Consider the following 16,826-nt stretch of genomic DNA (forward strand, 5'->3'; position numbering starts at 1 on the left):
TGTGCTCGCGTCTCCCCACTGGCTCCCCTGCCCCCGCCCCAACCCCCCACCTGCTCCTGGGATCCCCAAGGGCTGGCCCCTGACCAACAGGAAGAAGGGCCCAGGGATCCCTGGGTGGCGCAGCGGTTTGGCGCCTGCCTTTGGCCCAGGGCGCGATCCTGGAGACCCGGGATCGAATCCCACATCGGGCTCCCGGTGCATGGAGCCTGCTTCTCCCTCTGCCTGTGTCTCTGCCTCTCTCTCTTTCTCTCTCTGTGACTACCATAAATAAATAAAAATTAAAAAAAAAAAAAAAAAGAAGGGCCCAGAAACCCGGGACAGCAACTGGCTGACGGAAGGCCCTGGGTTCAGGTGAACAAAGAGGCAAAAATAACTGTTCCATCTTTATTAGAAAAGAAACCAAAAAACGGGAGTGGGGCAAGCCCAACCCCAAACGACCCCTCCACTGTGACACAGGCAGAGAGCCCGGCTAATCCGGGAGTCCAGGTGCGGACACGGCCACCTGGGCTGGGCGTGTGGACATTTATACAAAGTCAACATTTCATAGAAAAGGACGCCAGCCCTGCTGTGCGAGCTGCGCATCTCCCCGTGGCCAAGCGCGGCTCCCTCCGGGCCCCCATGCGGTGGGAAGGGTGATGGCCCAGGTGGGGGGGGGGGCACCACGAGGGGCGGTGGCTGGGCAGACCGGGCTCTGCGTGGGGGGCAGTGCTCCGCGTGGGCCTGGCAACCCCGGGGGCAGCGCCACGCCTCAGATGTCCATGTAGTCATCCTCCTCGTCCGTCTCGCTCTCCAGGGAGGACTCCTGGCTCGAGGTCTCCAGGACCTCCAGGGCCGGCTGGCACAGGCTCTCCTTCCTCACGGTGGCGGCCGACTGGGCGGACAGGATGGCTGACTGCACACACAGCGGGCAGGGCACTGGTCAGGGCGGCCCCGGCCTGGCCCAGGGCCCCCTAGAGCCCACGTCCCGCCCATGCCACCCACTCGGCACCCTTGGTCACCTTCAGCTTCTGCTTGGTCTCCTCCGAGATGCTGCCTTTGGGTGAGAGCAGAGTTGGGGTGGGCGGCGTGACGGTGATCTCAGGGGGGAACTTGGTGGCGGCCGAGGGGATGACCAGCTTTGGCATGCTGGGCAGGAGGCGCGACTTGGCCTTGCCGGGGGGGCCCTCGGCTGGCTGGGCACTCGCACTGCTGGGCACCTTGGAGCTGGTGACTGTGGGGTGGACCGCGGGAACTGAGCCTTGTTCACGGCCTCCTGGGCCTGCCTGCCCTTCCCTGGTTTGGGCCTCAGTTTCCCCTCTGGAAGACAGAGGCAACCGAGGACGCCGCCTCCTGCTGCATCAGACCCAGGATGCTTTCTCTTGGCCTTCTGGTGTGTGCTGGCTGGCAGGCTCCAGGCCTCCGGCTGCGTCTGCCTCCCTGCCTGCCCAGGTCCGGCTCTGGGCTGTGGGGCCTGGGCACTAGGACCCCCCGAGGGGACTGGGACGCCCTGAGGAGCCCGGTACACTGCGGGAGCCCAGGGCCAACAGGCAAGCCCTGGAGCTTCCCCAGGGTTCTGCAAGGCCCTCCAGGCACTGCGCACACATGAACTGCTGCGTCCCTGCAACAGCCCTAGGACGCATGTCCTGCCGGTGTCCACACCGTAGGGAGGACGCAGGGGGCCACAGCCAGTCACTCAGCCCTGGGGTACCCGTTTTCCCCTCCCGCTGCAGGGCTGCAGGGCTGCAGATCCCCGGGGCCTGGGGCAGCAGTTCCGGGGCTGGCGGCCTCCAGGAAGCTGAGAGTTAGGAGCCACGGGGTCGGCCTGGCCGGTCTCCACATTCCTCCGAGGTCCCCATGGCTTTAAAAGGAACAGGGCTTACTCGGGGCCCTGCCTGGCTCCATGTGGCTGGCACCAGGCCCTCCAGTCCCGAGTAGGGTCAGTGAGACCCTTGAACCTGAGGAAGCCCCGAGGGGGCTGGCTAGTTGGGAAGTGGCTCTACCCACAGGGGTGACTGCGACACGGGCAGCGGCCTGGCCGGACTGGCCCGCCTGGTGCCTGCCCCGACTCCTCCCTCCACACGGCAGCCCCTCCCTTGGCCCGGACTTGGGGGGGCTCCTCTCCGGGACTAAGCAGCCTCAGCTGGGCTGGCTGCCCGCCCTGGCTGGTCTCTGTGGAGCTGGAGGTAGAGTGAGGGGCTCTCCACTCCCCTCTCTCCAGCCCAGGCCGCTCCCCTCTGCTTCACCACCCCTGGGTGCTCCCTAGGCCCCGCTCCGCCAGCTGTTCCCCCTGTGCCCCCCCCCGCCCTCCCAGGCGAAGCCCCCGCGGCTACTCCCGACCCGCCTTACCCTGGCTGCAGGTGGGCTCGGCGCCTGTCCGGGGCGCGGGCTCTGTGGGCCAGCAGTGCGGCTCTGCCGAAGGGCTCTCGGGGACAGTCTTCACCTGCTCACTGTGCAGGGGCTCCTGGGGCGGGAAGCCCATGCCCTCCGCCCCTCCTGCCAGCTCTTCTCCCTCTGTGGGGACACAGGAGGGCTGCAAGTTACAATCCTCATCCAGCCTGGAAGACAGGGCCCTTCCTTCCTGAGCCCTGGGACACCTGGCAGGGGACCTGCACCGAGGCAGCCCGCCACCTCCACCGGCGGGCCAGGGGGCTTCTCGAGAACAGTCGTATGGATGTGGCCCGGCTGGTACTGGCAGGAAACCACTCACCCCCCAGGTGGACACTAGTGGGGCAGCTCACTACCGGAGATCCCAGTGTGCCTGACACAGCAGGGGCACATGGGGACTGTGGGGCCCCCAGCCCCATCAAACACCATCGCGGGACTTTGGAGGTGGGCTCACAGGCTCTCCCCTCTAGCCTGTGGGAGTGGCACTCAGAAACACGGTCAGGACCTAGAACCAAACCAGCTTAGCTAAGACGAGTGGATGGAGTGGTGTGCTGGCACTGTGCCTCCCGCCAGGCCACACCTTCCTGGCATGAGGCAGGGGCCGGGAATTGGCCTCCTTTGAGCCAAGGCCTGATGGGCCCGAAGGGTGCCCGCTGCGTCTGTGGCCGCCAGCCAGGCGGTTAGTCAGCATCGGTCCACGGGCTCCCAGCCCCCCGGGCCCCGCCTGCAGCCACCCTCAGCTCCTGCTGCATCCAGGCCTCCTCACGTTCCCTCTTCACCTTCCTCCTCTCTTCTTTCTCATTGAGGCCAAGGTGGCCATTGCCTTCCACTCCCCCACTTCTCCAGCAGGAGAAGCCTCCCTCCCCACCCCCCAGGCCAGGCAGGAGAGCTCCTGGGACAGGGACAAAGATGGGGTGACTTAGTAGCCTGGCCTCCTGCCTGTTGGCTCTCCGCTCCTGGGGGACAGAGCCTTTCCTGGCTGCCCATGCCACGAGCCAGTCCCTCCCTTCCTCAGGACCCACTGCTTGGCAGTCACGGTCACAGTCTCTTTGTCCCAGGGTCAAGCACCCTACACTATGACCAGGTAGGGTCAGCACCTTGGAAGACTCCTCCTGCTGCCCTGCTGGACCCGGGGAACAGGGACCACAGCTGGAGTCCTGTGCCACTGGGGCAGGACTCGGTTCACCATGGCTGGGCACACAGTCAGCAAGTAGGCCCAGTGGGTATCTGTTTCCAGGCCTTTCTATAGGTGGTAATGCTCTGCCGGCCTGTGCCCAACCTCGTGCAGCTGTTCCCTGAGGCCTGGGTGCCCTGGGAGGGCAGCTGGCTTCCTGGCTGACAGGTATCTATAGGACAGGAGCATGATGGAGTGTGGGGAGAACAGGGTGCAGGGAGGGCCTGGGGCTGGCAGGATGGATGGAGGCTGCCCTCAGAGGGGCCAGGTGTCAGGCTGGCTCTCTCCTGCCCCAGGGGACTGTCCACCCTTTGCAGGCCCCTTCCTATTGGTGGGCCACCAGGAGGAGAAGGGACGCTTGGGGCAAGGGCATCTAGCAGAGAGCACCAAGCATGTGCAGTAGTGCTCCCTAGGCCAGCAGCCCCCTCCCCTCTGGGGCACCTGGGGCCTGTGAAGCGGGCTGCAGGTGGACCTGAGGGGGGAGGGATCAACCGGGAGGCCCAGCCTTTAAAGAAGGGCCATATGGACCCCATGGCTCCCCAGGCCTCAGGTTCTCTGTCAGTGGGAAATACCCGGCTAGGCTGGAATCCTGTGCCATTGGGCCACTCTCCCTCCTCCCTGGGGCAGACTCACGGCCTGGGCACCAGGTCCCCAAGGACCAGTGTCTTGGAAGTGCCAGACCTGACTCAGACTCTTCCTGGCTTCTCAAAATGGCATGAGGCCGGCATTACAGCCTGCCCGACTCCCTGGCCGGCAGTGCCCTGCTCAGCCAGGCACTTTCCTTACCAAGCTGGTCCCGTGGCCTGGAGTGTCCTTTCCACTCTTCCTCCCTGATCTACTTCCCTACTCCGACTTATTCATGGGCCCGGCACTATTCTAGCATGAAACCAGGTCCTGGCCTGTGGTGGACAGACACCCAACAGAGGTGGGGATTGGGGACATGTGGTTAGGAGCCCCGCTGATGCCCAAAAGTGACCCTGAGCTCCCCAAGGGGATGCAACCACCACATGAGGCCAGCAGCCCTGGTCAGCATGAACTGGGTGGATAGGTGAGGTCCTAGCTAGTGACCAGGGAAGCTTGAGAGTGTTCCTGCCCATCTGTGGGCCACAGGAGGTGGGATAAGTTGGGAGTGGACCCTGTCAGCCACTGCTAGAGCTGGAAGGCCTGAGTGAGGGGCACCCTGGGGAGGAGCACAACAGGACTGTCCACTTTGGAGACACCAGTCAAGGTTTCCTCTGAGGCTGCCTTCCCCGTCTTCACACCTTGGGGATGGTGTTCTAGGAGGATCTGCCCCCAGCCTGTTCTCCCAGGTGGCTTGCAACCTCCTATGGCGCTGTCTCTGGCAACAGCTCCCAGCCTGTACACCCTCTAGCTCCTGGGCACCTCTGCAGGGCAGGCCTACCCTGGGCCCAGGGCAGGCAGATGCAGACCCTACCACCAGGCCACCCTGTCACATCTGGGGAACCAGAACGTGCTGTGCAGCCCCTTCCAGGTTCTCCCTGTTCTGGAGGCTGTGGGAGGTGGTCTCTGGGGACCATCAGGGCAGCCAGCCGAACACCGTCCGCTTGCAGATCCTGAGGCAGTACCAAGAGGCCGGCAGGTCATTCTGCGTGTGGTGTGGGAGGCCAGTCAGTGAGTGTGCTGTGTTCCTGGCCCATCAGCGTCAGGTCTATGTATCCCGTATTCTCGACCCAGGGCCGCCCCCCAACCCCCATGTCATGTAAGTGTTCCAGCCTAGCAAAGGGCTATTCAGTTTAGTTTGGGGGAAGGAAATAAGAAAGGATCAATTCTCCAAGACAAAGAATAACACTGGGAAGTACACGATCTTCCACTGATCTAACAGAGGGGGAAAAACCGCGAATCACAGTTTGGGGCCCGCTTGGTGCTGGGCGTGGTGAGCAGGAGGGGCCAGGAAGGCAGCAGGCTTCAGGTGGCCTGCGGGCCCCGCCTCCTGGTACTCACATCCTGAGGAAACTTCCCGCCCTGTACCCATCGTGCGTGGCCAACGCCAATGATGGTCACTCACTCCCAAGATCGGGTTATAAAGGACAGTGCAGCTTCCTTCCAGTGCTCTCTCTCAGACCCTGGGCCCTGAGGAAAGCCAGCAGCCACGGCGTGGGGACCCTCAGCAGCCTATGGAGAGGTCCACGGCAGAGGACCTGAGGTCTCCTAGCCAACAACCCAGGAGAACCCGAGACCTGCCAGCAACCTGAGTGAATTCAGATGACCAGATGACAGCCTGACACACTCCTGAATTCCTGCTCCCCAGGGGCTACGAGATCGGGGGCGAGAGTCAGGTGGAGGCCAAGACATCCTACAGTGAGAGGGGGTGATCCCTGGGGGAGCCAGGTCTTCGTGGGAGTGAGCGATTTCCCTGGGCCATGGACTCCCATTGTCCCTGCCCCCCCGAGATCCCCACCGCCAGGATCCGTGCCACGGCTGTGCTCGCCGTCTGCCAAGCACTGTGCTGAATCTGCATCACCTCCATCTTTCACGCTGTGTGCTGGAAATGCAGACACACAGAGGGAAGCAGGGCGGCCGAGGTCACCTGGTGGTGGAACCACCACTTCTAGCTCTTGGGCTGCTTTTTGTCCTGCAACCTTCAGGGCTCCCCTCAGAACAAATGGCTGCAGGAGCGGACTTAAGGGAAGTGATTCTTCATGTCGTGGGGCCATGACCGGTGTAATTGTACCCAGTGGGGCAGAGGATCCCTAGACTTCCACGATCCTCAACACAAACTGGGGACCGGCATCAGGGAGAATCTCAGCGCCTGATGCCTGTGCTGTAGGAAAGAGCGGAGAGAGGGAGCGCTGCCACTCCCTCGGGCAGACCAGCAGCGTGCAGAGCAGCACCCTGCTCACGGCCGCTGCTGCTCTCAGGTCTGACATTCAGATGTCTCAGGAAAGGACACAGTCAAGGCTGCATGGCCAAAAGGCTGCATGGGACCGTGACCAGGCACAGACATGCCTGCAGGAGCAAAGGGCCAGTGTGGAGCCTCCGCAGGGGTGCAGGCTGGTCTCAGCAACAGGGCAGGGCAGGCAGGGTCAGTGCCCAGTCCCCGGAAAGCTGCAGGCCTGTCTGCCCTCCTGGTCTGCCGGCTGCCCCAGCCTGTGCGCTGCCGTTCCTAAGGGCATCTGGGGATTTAGAAGGAACCAGGGCTCCCTCTGGCTGATGGAGCTCATGGCCCTGTCCCCATTCCTTCACAAGCCCACTGACCAGCCTTGCCCTGCCCATGCTGGCTGGCCCACGAGGGGTGGGGGGCACTGTGCAGGATGCCCCCAACCACAGCAGGTGTCCAGGGATGGCTCAGGGCCTGTAAGGTCTCCAGCAAGCCAAAGTCAGGATGCCCTCTCTTCAGAATCCCTATTTATCTATTCATCACAAGACTTGCCATAAGAGAAAGCAACACACGTAAGTATAAACACCTGATGTCAGCACTGGCTCCCTCCCTCCTCACGACACCCCTGTGAGGGGACTGCTGTCACCACTTTCATTTCTGAATGAGAGGAAGGTTAAGTGAGTGGTGGACATGCCAGCAGGTTGTGCCCCCTGCCCTCCAGGGCCCCCAGGATGGGCTTCTCAAGGACCACCAGGCTAGAGGTCACCTGGCCTCACCCCACCCTGCCCTCACTCTCCGTGCAAGGAGCAGGACTTGCTTCCACTGGTGGCAGGGGCCTGGGCCCAGCTCAGGCCTCACTCCCTAGTGGATGGGATGGGACTTACCTGGGCCCAGAGAGACCATGCTGGGGGTGGCCTCCGGCCTGTGTGGCCGGGGGGGCCCAGGGTCCTTGGACAGGTCTGGTGTGGAAGTTGACGCTGAAGGAGGGCAGGGGATGATAGCCGAGGAGGCCGCCGGTGCAGGGCGAGGCTTGGTGTGAGTGTCACTGGGCCGCTGGAGAGCGTCAGCCGGCGCAGGGTCAGGAGCTGTGGGGGCCACAGTCCCTGGGAAGAAGTTCTCCCGGTTGTCCTTGGGGTGTTTTGGGGTGGTGGGTGTGTCCCCTGCAGCCTGTGAGGACAAAAGGAGGTGAAGAAGGCTAGCTCGGCAGCCCAGGGCCCTCACCATCCCATAGGACACCTGCCTGGGCCTGGGCCTGCCAACATGCCCTCATGGCGTCAAACCCTGAGTCCCCCATGCTGCCAGAGAGCCCCCAGGGCAACCCTTCAGGACTCTGCAATGCTAGAAAGCTGCTGGGGACCCACAGCCTCTCCCTGGGAGGATGTCCAGGCCCTGCTGATAGGGACTCAGCACAGGGACTGGGGCTAACAGACCTCATGTTCCCACTCCTGGATGCCACCCTGACAGGAGCATGACTCTGGGCAGGGGGTCGTTGTGCCCGACGTGGGGACTGTAGTAACACAAAGTTGGCCTGGAGGGCGATTTCCCAAGGGCCACCAGTGGGACCATTTCAAGAGTGTTGAGGTGACACCAAGAGTCAGCTCCCTGAGTTCAAAACTAGCCCCAAAGCCACGGTGTTGGACAGCCTGGCTTGCAGCCGTGTCTGTAGTTCTCGCCACAAGCCTTCCATTCTTAGGCAAGCCAGGTCCACTGGGGCCTCCTCATCTTCCTCCACACAGTCCCCTCTGCCACCAGGCCCCTCTGTTTTGTACCCAAAGCCCATGCTCCCGGGATGGCGTGAAGGCTGCTGCTCACCGAGGGCATGGTGCAAGGTGGGTCCCTGTATGAAAGCCATGCCCCAGCCCTCAGACCCCTAGCCCAGGGTCCACGGTCCTATCCGAACCAGCCCCCGTCGGGGACAGTGGAAGCCCTCCGGGTGGCTCCAAGTGCAGGGTGGTCTCACACCCGCAGGGGGCACCTCGGTGCTGGGGAGCAGCTGGCTCACCGCTGGAGCTTTGCTTCTTCTGGTACCTGTTCTGCTTGAATGTCCTGTCCCCAGATTCATGGGGTCCAGGAGAGCCCCCGAGACTCTGCCGTGGGATAAGCATGGGCTGCCAGGAGCCAGCCTCAGCCACGGTGATAGCACAGAGCCTCCAATTATGTCCAGAGCGTTCTCCAGGTGTGTGCTGGGCTGCCATGGCAACTGGGACAGGCTTCCAGCAAAACAGAGCCTCCCTGAGGGGCGGGGGAAGTGGGCCCATGGCCGCCCCCTCCCCGACCTGGCCAGAGGCGAGCCAGGCCCCAGCCAGGTGCTGGTCCTTTTTGGGCCTCCATCTTCTCATCTAAGAAATGAGACCCTTCCCTGCCCTTGGCTCCTGCCAGCTTAACACCTCCTTTTGCCACAGGACAGGGAAAGTAGGTGTTGGGGTGTTTCCTGTCCAGTGTGGTTCTATCACTTTAAGCACCTTTTAAAGGCTGCATCAGAAACGGCCCTCTGTCTGGAGTGGTCACTGCCCACCTGCCCCCTTCCCCGTCAGCAGAGGAGGGGAAGTCCTGCCCTGGGGCCCTGCGTGGTTACTCCTGCCCCATGTAGCGGGGGCTGTGGCGAGGGCCACACAGGCCACAGGAACCACAGTGGCTGCACCGTGAACTCCAGCTCCTCTGGCAATAATGGAGTGATGAGGAATGCTGGTGGCTTGGGGCACGTCTCCCCTGGGATTCTGGCCCTCACCTGGGGGATCAGGCCCACAGGTGCGCCCACAGCCCACTCATGATTGAACTGGATGTCTTCAGACCCTCAGCATCCAGGCTTCCTCTCAGGCTCCTGCTAGGGGACCAGGGACTCGAGTCCCCAGGCTGCAGGTGGACACCTACTGTCATGTCCTCCTCAGGACTCCTGCCTCAGGACTCCCTGTGAGGTACTCTCCACGGGAATGCCAGAGAGGGCTTTGTGTGTGGGCGAGGATGGGAGGCCAAGGCCTGCTCACTTGTGTTGCTGGAGAAGGGGCAGTTGGGCCACCCTTGGAAGGACGAGAGGCCACATCTATTCAAATGGCAAATATCTATCCTTTGACCCAACGACCCAGGCCCAGAGGTCACTCCTGCAGAAATGCCCCACTGGCACTGAACAAGGACACTGCAATGCCACCCTCCTGGCTCAAGACCTGGTGCCCCCTTTCCCTGCTGGCCAGACCCTGCCTATGGGCCTCCTCTTGAGCTGGTTCTCTCCCAGGAGGACCCCTTTCCCTCAGCCCTTCCCCCACCCGTTTGGTCCCACTACTCCTCAGAAGATGTGGCCTCTGAGCCCCAAACCGATGGCTTCAGGGGTATCAACAGCCAGGGCTCCAACCCAGACCTCTTCCTTAGAGGAGGATCCAATGGCCAGAGCCTGGGAGGGCCTCATCCCTTCTCCCTGTCACCAAGTCCCACTGGCCGCCCTTCTGACATCTCAGACCCACCCATCTCAGGCTCACTGCACCCCTGCACCAGCCCACCTTCTCCACTCAACAGCAGGGGGTCTTTCCTAAGCCTGGGGCCGTCTTGCTCCCTCCCTTGCTGAATAAACCCCCTGCCCTCTCCGCTCTGCTCCTATCCCACTCATATCCCAGCCCCACATCACTTCTTCCACCTTTGTCCCGAATGAAGTAACCTTCCCGGGGGAGGTCAGCTGGGTAAGGACATTCCCATTTGCAGAAAGGGTAGCTGAGATGAGGGCCCCCCAGGCTGTACACACTGAGCCAGGGGCTGGGCCCACCAGGGTCTTCCCCACCGGGGAACAGGGGGCTTCCTGGGGGCCCAAGCTCAGCTGCCTCCTGTGCACCTGCCCCGGCCCACGCTGACCCCAGACAGCCCGCCCTGGGGTGTACTCACGTCTTAGCGTGCCGCCGGGGCCTTAGCGGGGGCGGGCCCCATACAATGAGGCTGGCGCGCTGTGTCCTGCTTACCTGTCTCTGGGCAGCGGCCCCGAGGTGGCCCTGACAGAACTTGACGGCCTGCTCCAGCGCAGCCTCCTCGTCCACCTGAGCAAGGAGATGTTCAGTCAAAGGGCCCAGGCGGTGGCACTTGGCCTCCTCCCAGCCCTGGAGCACGAGGACCCCTCCCGCGCTGCCTGGGAGGCACGGGCACGGGTGGCTGTGCTCTGCACCAGGCTGGTCTGGTCAACGCCACGTCTAGGGCCATGTTACCCTGTCCTCAGGGGCTGAGGCTGGCGGTCGGAGCCAGACCCTGCCCCTCAAGCGAGTGGGATGGTGGACCTTTCAGAGTCTGAGGTTTGGGGCAGGAGAAGGTCCGACAGACCCAGAGGCCAAGAGCCCAAGGCGCAGCGGGACGGCAGCAAGGCCAGGGAGGCACTGGGGTGCCCTGGTTGAGCAGCAGGCAGGGCGTGAGGGAGGCAGGCCAGGCCCGGGCGGCAAGAGCAGCCAGTCGGGGGCAGGTGCGGGGTGGGAGGGTGGGGGAGGGTTCACCTCCACCAGCGGGGAATGCAGGCCGGGTTCTTCCTAATTGGTCAACAAGGAAAACAAAGAAGGGTTAAATTAATCCTGGATGCTGGTGAAGGGGTGATAAAATGGCCACTCTTAGAAGTGGTACCACAAATAGACACAATTTGGGCAGAAACAGCTTATCAGGATGGGCACCTCTTTTGAGCCAGCTGCTGCAGTTCTGGGGGTACTTCGTGTGGGATTCATTTTCTTTTTCTTTATAAGAAAAGATGTTATTTATTTGAAAGAGGGAGAGAGACAGAGCACAAGCAGGGGGAGAGCAGAGGAAGAGGGAGAAGCGGGCTCCCCGCTGAGCAGGGAACTGGACTCAGACTCATCCCAGGGGCCCCAGAAATCATTTTAAATAGAAAAATAGCTACACATCTAATGTATTTTAAAAAATAAATAAGAAGAGTGCAGAGCCTCCTCACGTCCCAGGGCACCACGGCCACCTCCAGATGACAGCACAACAGTCTCTGAGGACGTGCGTGCCCAGAGCACTGGAGTGGGCCAAGGGTCCTTCCGTCTCCCTGTGTTGAACTTGATAAGATTTCTGCAAATGGTTTAATTTCCTTTAAAGTCGAAAACAGAGTTTTCCAAGCTCACTATTTCTCCTTTTTGTTTTCTTTTTTTGTGTATTTTCCCAAACTCTCTTGAGATACAGTTGACAAAATCACTCCATACTTAAACATGATGACTGGACATGCTCGTGGTTGAAAACCTCAAATGTAGGAAAGCCAACAGCAGGGCTGGGGTGGGAAAGACACCTAACAAGCATCCCCCAAGGGCCCTAGCACCCCTGGACAGACTGAGAAGGACCTTCCATGAGAAGAGACCCGCCAGGCCTGCCCCGCAGCCACCCACCTGTTTGATGAGCATGTAGGTCTCGGACATGATCCTCTCGATGCGTCCCAAGTCGTAGGCCACACCCTTCTGGCCCTGCTGCCACACACGGTAGGCGTCCAGCAGGAGTGTCTTGCCCGACTCTGTGTCCTCCAGGAGCTTCCTCTTTCGGCTGGGCCGTGTGGGTAGCTCCTCAGGGTGGCCACCCCCTCTGGCCCCAGTGGTGGTGGTAGGGGCAGTGGCCAGGGCTGGCTGGGCTGGTGTGAGTGGGCTGGGTTGCTGCCGGGCACTGATGCTCAGCTCCTCCAGGGACAGCTCAGTGGGACGGCTCTCAGGGCCTCGGTCCCTTGGGGGACGGCCTGGCTGTGGTGGTGGTGCCCGTTCGGAGTCTGAGCAGCGAGCAGTGGCCTCACCCGTGTCCATGGGCTCAGTAGGCCCTGCCCGGGGGCTGTCCTTGTCCTTCCTCTCTCCGGCCTGGTCTGTGCTGTCTCCTGCCTCCATGGCCACAGGCCGGTGGTTGAGAGGGCCCACTTTGCCCCCTGGCTCGGCCCCTGGCCCTGAGCCATCAGCCAGAGGAGGCTTCTTGGAGTGGGGAAGGCCCTCTTGACTATCCTCAGGACTGGCCTTGTGGGGAACGTCAGTGGTCATCCTGGCTCCAGGGAGGCCACAGGCCTTGGGCCCTGGGTGTTCTGACCCCTACGAGAAAACCGAAGGTAAAAGACTGTGTCTTTGTGCTTCCACTACGACAAAGCACGCCTGGGTGTCAGGAGTCCCCATCTCAGGCCACTCTGGTCTGCCCATCAGCCAGTTGCCCCAGGCTGGGCCTGGAGACTTGCCTAAGGAAGTCTCTCCCTTTCTGCTCCTCCGGCCTGGAGAGGGACTGACGGGGCACTGGAGGCGGTGCTGCTCCAGAAGAATAGGCCTGGCTGGTACTCTGATGGCCTTCCTCTGAATGAGGGCACTATGGCAGTCCTGCGCATCTTACAGGGAGGTAACCTGCCAGGCGTCACCATACATGCTTGCTACAGAGCTGAATGCTATTCTGGGCTCTGATGTGTCCCTTATGCACAGCAGCCTGGGTGGAGTCTCAGGGGGCGCTACCCTGAGCCCCTGCACCATGGCCCAGCTAGTCCTACTGGGCAAAGGGCACTGCAGCAGCACTGCCCTGGCTCAGGTCCCTATGGCCCTTCCTGCTAGGGTGGTGACCTAACCTCGTAGGCCTCAGGTGCTTAGCTCTGAAAGGAAGCAAGGACTGTGCCTACCTCAGAGGGTGAAAGGGGACTAGGTGTGCCCGATGCAATCCAAGGTCCCGCACAGCCCATCAGAAGCTCACCATGTGCTTCAGTATCAGGGCTGCTGCGACCCTGGGTTCGACCTGCCAGGTGGGGGTACACTGCTCAGGTAGCAGCCTCAGTGAGGCTTGTTACTGTCCCTCCCTGACCACAAGTCCCAGACAGGCCAGCATCTCACTGTCTGGCCACCTCCTTATTGTGCTGACCTTCTCCACCGGGGAGGCAGGAATGTGCTCCTTCACAGCTGGGGACACTGGGACCTGCTGCATGGCAGTTAAGTGAAGGGCCAGGGCGACCGCCTGGGAGAGGACAGTAGCCGCGGGCATACCTCTGCAAGCTCGCTCAGAGTGTCCTCCAGCACCTTCACAGTGAGGATGAAGGCCCGCTGTGCCAGGACCTGGCGGTCAGCATCTCGCAGATACTTCCTGCAGACACACAGGGGTGGCCGGAGAAGATAGCAGAGCCTCAGAGCCACACGGCACTGGCTGGTGGACCATACTCCTCCCCGCCCCGAGAACACCTGCTGGTCCCCTGGCCTCCCTCCTGCCTGGGTCCACTCTCTGGAAGCCTTCCCTGAGCCCCCTACCTTGGCACCCCAGCATAGACTGTCCTGGGTCCTCCAGATCTGGCCGGGAGCCCTGGGAGCAGGGTAGGCAGGGCTGGGCCAAGCGAGAGCTGGGGGCCTCTGGCTTCCCTCTATAAAGCCTGTCTTCAGTGCACCCCAGACCCTGGCTGAAGGCCCCACCCCTGCTCCTACAGGTGAATGAGACGAGAGAAGGGAAAGCAGGGCAGGTGCAGAGGACAGCGGTTGGCCCACATGGGCCAGACCACGTCTCCCAGGATCCCCCACAACCCCTACAAGCAGTGGCTGCAGCAGATGTCCCTCAAGCCTACCCTTTCCCCTGTCTGGCAGAGGGATCCCTGGTTACCTGTTATCTGGCCTGTTATTACTTGCCTTCACCTGGGCGGGATACCAAAAGGTATCATTTGGAGACCTGTTTTCCCCACAACCTGACAGCACCCTGAAAGCCCCAAGCTAAAGGCAAGCAGAAGGAAAGGAAGGGTAACTTGTCTACAGGCCCTGTTCGCCCCAGGGTCCACAGGGCAAGGGTGTCGTCTAGATAGTGGGACAGAGAAGCCCTTGAAAAGAAGGGCTGGTCTAGGCTTCCCAACCAGCAGAGACGCCCTGGGTGGGTGCACTCACGCCCTGAGCCACGATGGCACCAGCTGCCCTCAGGGCCAAGCGCACACCGGGCTGGACAGCTGAACTCACTTGCCCTGGTCCGGGGTCCGCTGCAGCATGGAGGACACCTTCAGCAGGGTGCTGTGGTCCCGGAGCTGGGCCAGCACCTTGAGCAGCAGCACAATAGAGCGGTTCATGTGCCAGGCGAAGCTGCCCGGCCGGTCGATCTCGTCCACGGGGATCCGCCAGATGCCCTGTGAGACGGACGGAAGAGGGCATGTGAGGGGGTTGCCGTGCCATGCGGAAAGGGAGCGTGACCACCCCAATCGGCCTCCCCTGCAGATGGCGACGAAGGATACGCGCACGCTGTCCTGCACTCGCTTCTTCTGAACGGCAGCGTGGCACGTATGTACTTGACCCGTCACCAACAGGAAACATGCAGGTCATGCCTAGTCAAATGCACCCCGTGGGGGAAACCCAGAACCTCAGCCCCTCTGCATAGGTGCTGATTCAGCCATGGGACCAATTCCTAGAACGAAACTGACAGGTCAAGAGGTGGCCACCATGAACCTCTGGCAGCTGTGCTGGCCCCAACCACGTGCACTCCCCCAGAACAACGCCCAGAGACTGGAGGGCTGGGCTGAAAATGACGGAGCTCGCAGGATGCCCAGGTTCCCTCCAACCTGCCTTTGTCCGGTGTGCACTCCGCCCGGGACTCCCTCCTCCACCTCTCGGCCACCAACCTCACTGTCTGAAGGCTGAGCTGGTGCAGGGCTGGCTCTGGGGAGCCCTGCCACCATCTCCCTCAGTCCGTGCTCAGCCCACCGCTGCACTGGGCACCCTGCTCATCAGCAGCTCTAGGTCTGGTTCCCTGCAGCACCTCCACACCCAGCACAGGGTCTGAGACATACTCGGTCCAGTCAAGGCATAGTGGAGGAAAGGATGACCAAGGGAGCAAATTACAGGTAGACAGAAGCAAACCCAAGGCTGTGGGGCCTGGACTAGGATTTATGTCTCTGGGGCAGGACTCTGGGGGCCTGGAAGCAGGCTGGCTCACAGCTGGCTCCCTGCAGCCAACACCCTAGAGAGATTCCTGCCTAGAATGGAACAGGGCTATGAGCAATGCTGTCTCCTCCATCTGGGGCCCCTAGCAGGGTTCCCAGGGGGTGCCACTCCCAGGGCCTTATTCCTGTGGGTGCTCAGTGACTATCTCCAGGCTCTGGCAGTCCCAGGAGGGAAGTCAGGGCACCCCCAGCCCTGAGCCACTAGGCAAGAGAGGAGCCTAAAACCCATAACCCATAGCTCCAAGCCCCCACAGCCTCCACACTGGGTCACTGGGCTCACACTGGACACAACACCCCTACCTCCCAAGCAGGCTGGGGGTACCTGTGTGAAGGCTGGTAACCACCCTTCATCCCAGGCAGTGCCAAACAAGGCACCAGCTGCTTCCCAGCTTGGACCAAACCAGGAGGCTGAGGCCACGCTCACTCATGGCACAGACACCAACACTGTTATCTTCCCACTGGGCCCAGGTGGCTTCTGCAGCAGCTCAGGAAAAGCTGCCACCTGAGAGGACAACAGACCACTTTGAGCAGCTGTCTGGGCAGTGTGGCTCTGACACCCTGGCCCCAGATGGACAGCAGTGGCTGAGAAGGTGCCATCTCTGTTGCCTGGCAGGCTTAGCGGTGTAAGATTAAAGAAGAGCCTGGCTCTTCCATGGCACTGCTAACATCACCGTGTTCCTCACTACGGGCTCGCACAGCTATGCCAGGGAGGGCAAAGCTCAGGGATGAGCAGGGACTCCCTCAGGGTAACACAGCATGAGGGGCAGCCCCAGAGTTGGCCCCTCGCCATGCCCACAGCTCTGAGGACAGTCAAGACAAGCCCAACCAGCCCAGAGGGAAGCCCCCACCATCTGCTCCAGCCCTCTGCTGCTGGCCTCTGGCTCCTTCCCGCACCTAACAGCAGAGGGAGAAAGCCAGAAACACAGCCCGACCATGTGCGGAAACACCACAGGCGTGTACCCGGGCTGGTCCAAGGCCACAGGCCAAGTCGGGGAGCTGGGTGTGACCCCACCGCTCCCAGATCTTACTCTTCCTTAGGGCACAGAGGAGTGCACTCTGTTCTGCACTGTCAACCGTAAGGGTACAGAATGACCCTGCATTTCCGCTAAATGCCTCCCTCTTCCCTGGCATCTGGGGTCAGAAGGTTTCTCTCAGCTGTCGTATGAGCACCTGAGGGTGGAGGGTCTCCTGCTATTCTTCGGGGGGCAATCAGGGAGGACAAATGGAAGACTCACATTTGTTCCTCCAAATTGTGTTTGAGGGTGGCTGTGGGAGAAGGGTGCTGACTTCTCTGGACCTTGCCCTGGTAAGCGGCCCTGTTCCTCCCATGTCATCCCTGCCATCCACGTCAGTTGAGTCAGGGCACAGGCAGGGGTAGGGGAGGAGGTCTGAAGATAGGCCTGCCAGGGACTCGGGGTGAGCCTGGCTGTGGGGTGGGCAGAGGCAAGGGTCATGGGGGCCTCTGATATGGTGCCAGTGCCTCAAGAGGCTCCAGGCACTGGGGTACATGGTTCCCGATGCCTGGCCCCATAACCTGACCAGTGGGCACCAACCTCGGCCTGCACATCTGGGGAGCACAGTATCTCCAGAGG

At 61.7% G+C, this 16,826-nt stretch overlaps 1 protein-coding gene across 6 annotated transcripts in view; it reads right to left on the minus strand.

Moving 5' to 3' along the window:
• Positions 1-370: 370 nt before the first annotated feature.
• Positions 371-16,826, minus strand: part of CABIN1 (calcineurin binding protein 1) — a 152,173-nt gene continuing 135,717 nt past the window's right edge. For all 6 annotated transcript variants that reach the window (XM_077874520.1, XM_077874521.1, XM_077874523.1 and 3 more), the window contains 8 exons: positions 14,261-14,424; positions 13,316-13,412; positions 11,717-12,391; positions 10,319-10,393; positions 7,262-7,544; positions 2,326-2,490; positions 999-1,210; positions 371-892 (listed from right to left, as the gene is read on the minus strand). In XM_077874520.1, the coding sequence (XP_077730646.1) occupies positions 749-892; positions 999-1,210; positions 2,326-2,490; positions 7,262-7,544; positions 10,319-10,393; positions 11,717-12,391; positions 13,316-13,412; positions 14,261-14,424 (1,815 nt within the window). In that variant the 3' untranslated portion in view covers positions 371-748. The remainder of the gene's footprint in view (positions 893-998; positions 1,211-2,325; positions 2,491-7,261; positions 7,545-10,318; positions 10,394-11,716; positions 12,392-13,315; positions 13,413-14,260; positions 14,425-16,826) is intronic.

This window comes from Canis aureus, chromosome 27 (assembly GCF_053574225.1).
Source record: "Canis aureus isolate CA01 chromosome 27, VMU_Caureus_v.1.0, whole genome shotgun sequence".
Lineage (NCBI taxonomy): Eukaryota > Metazoa > Chordata > Mammalia > Carnivora > Canidae > Canis > Canis aureus.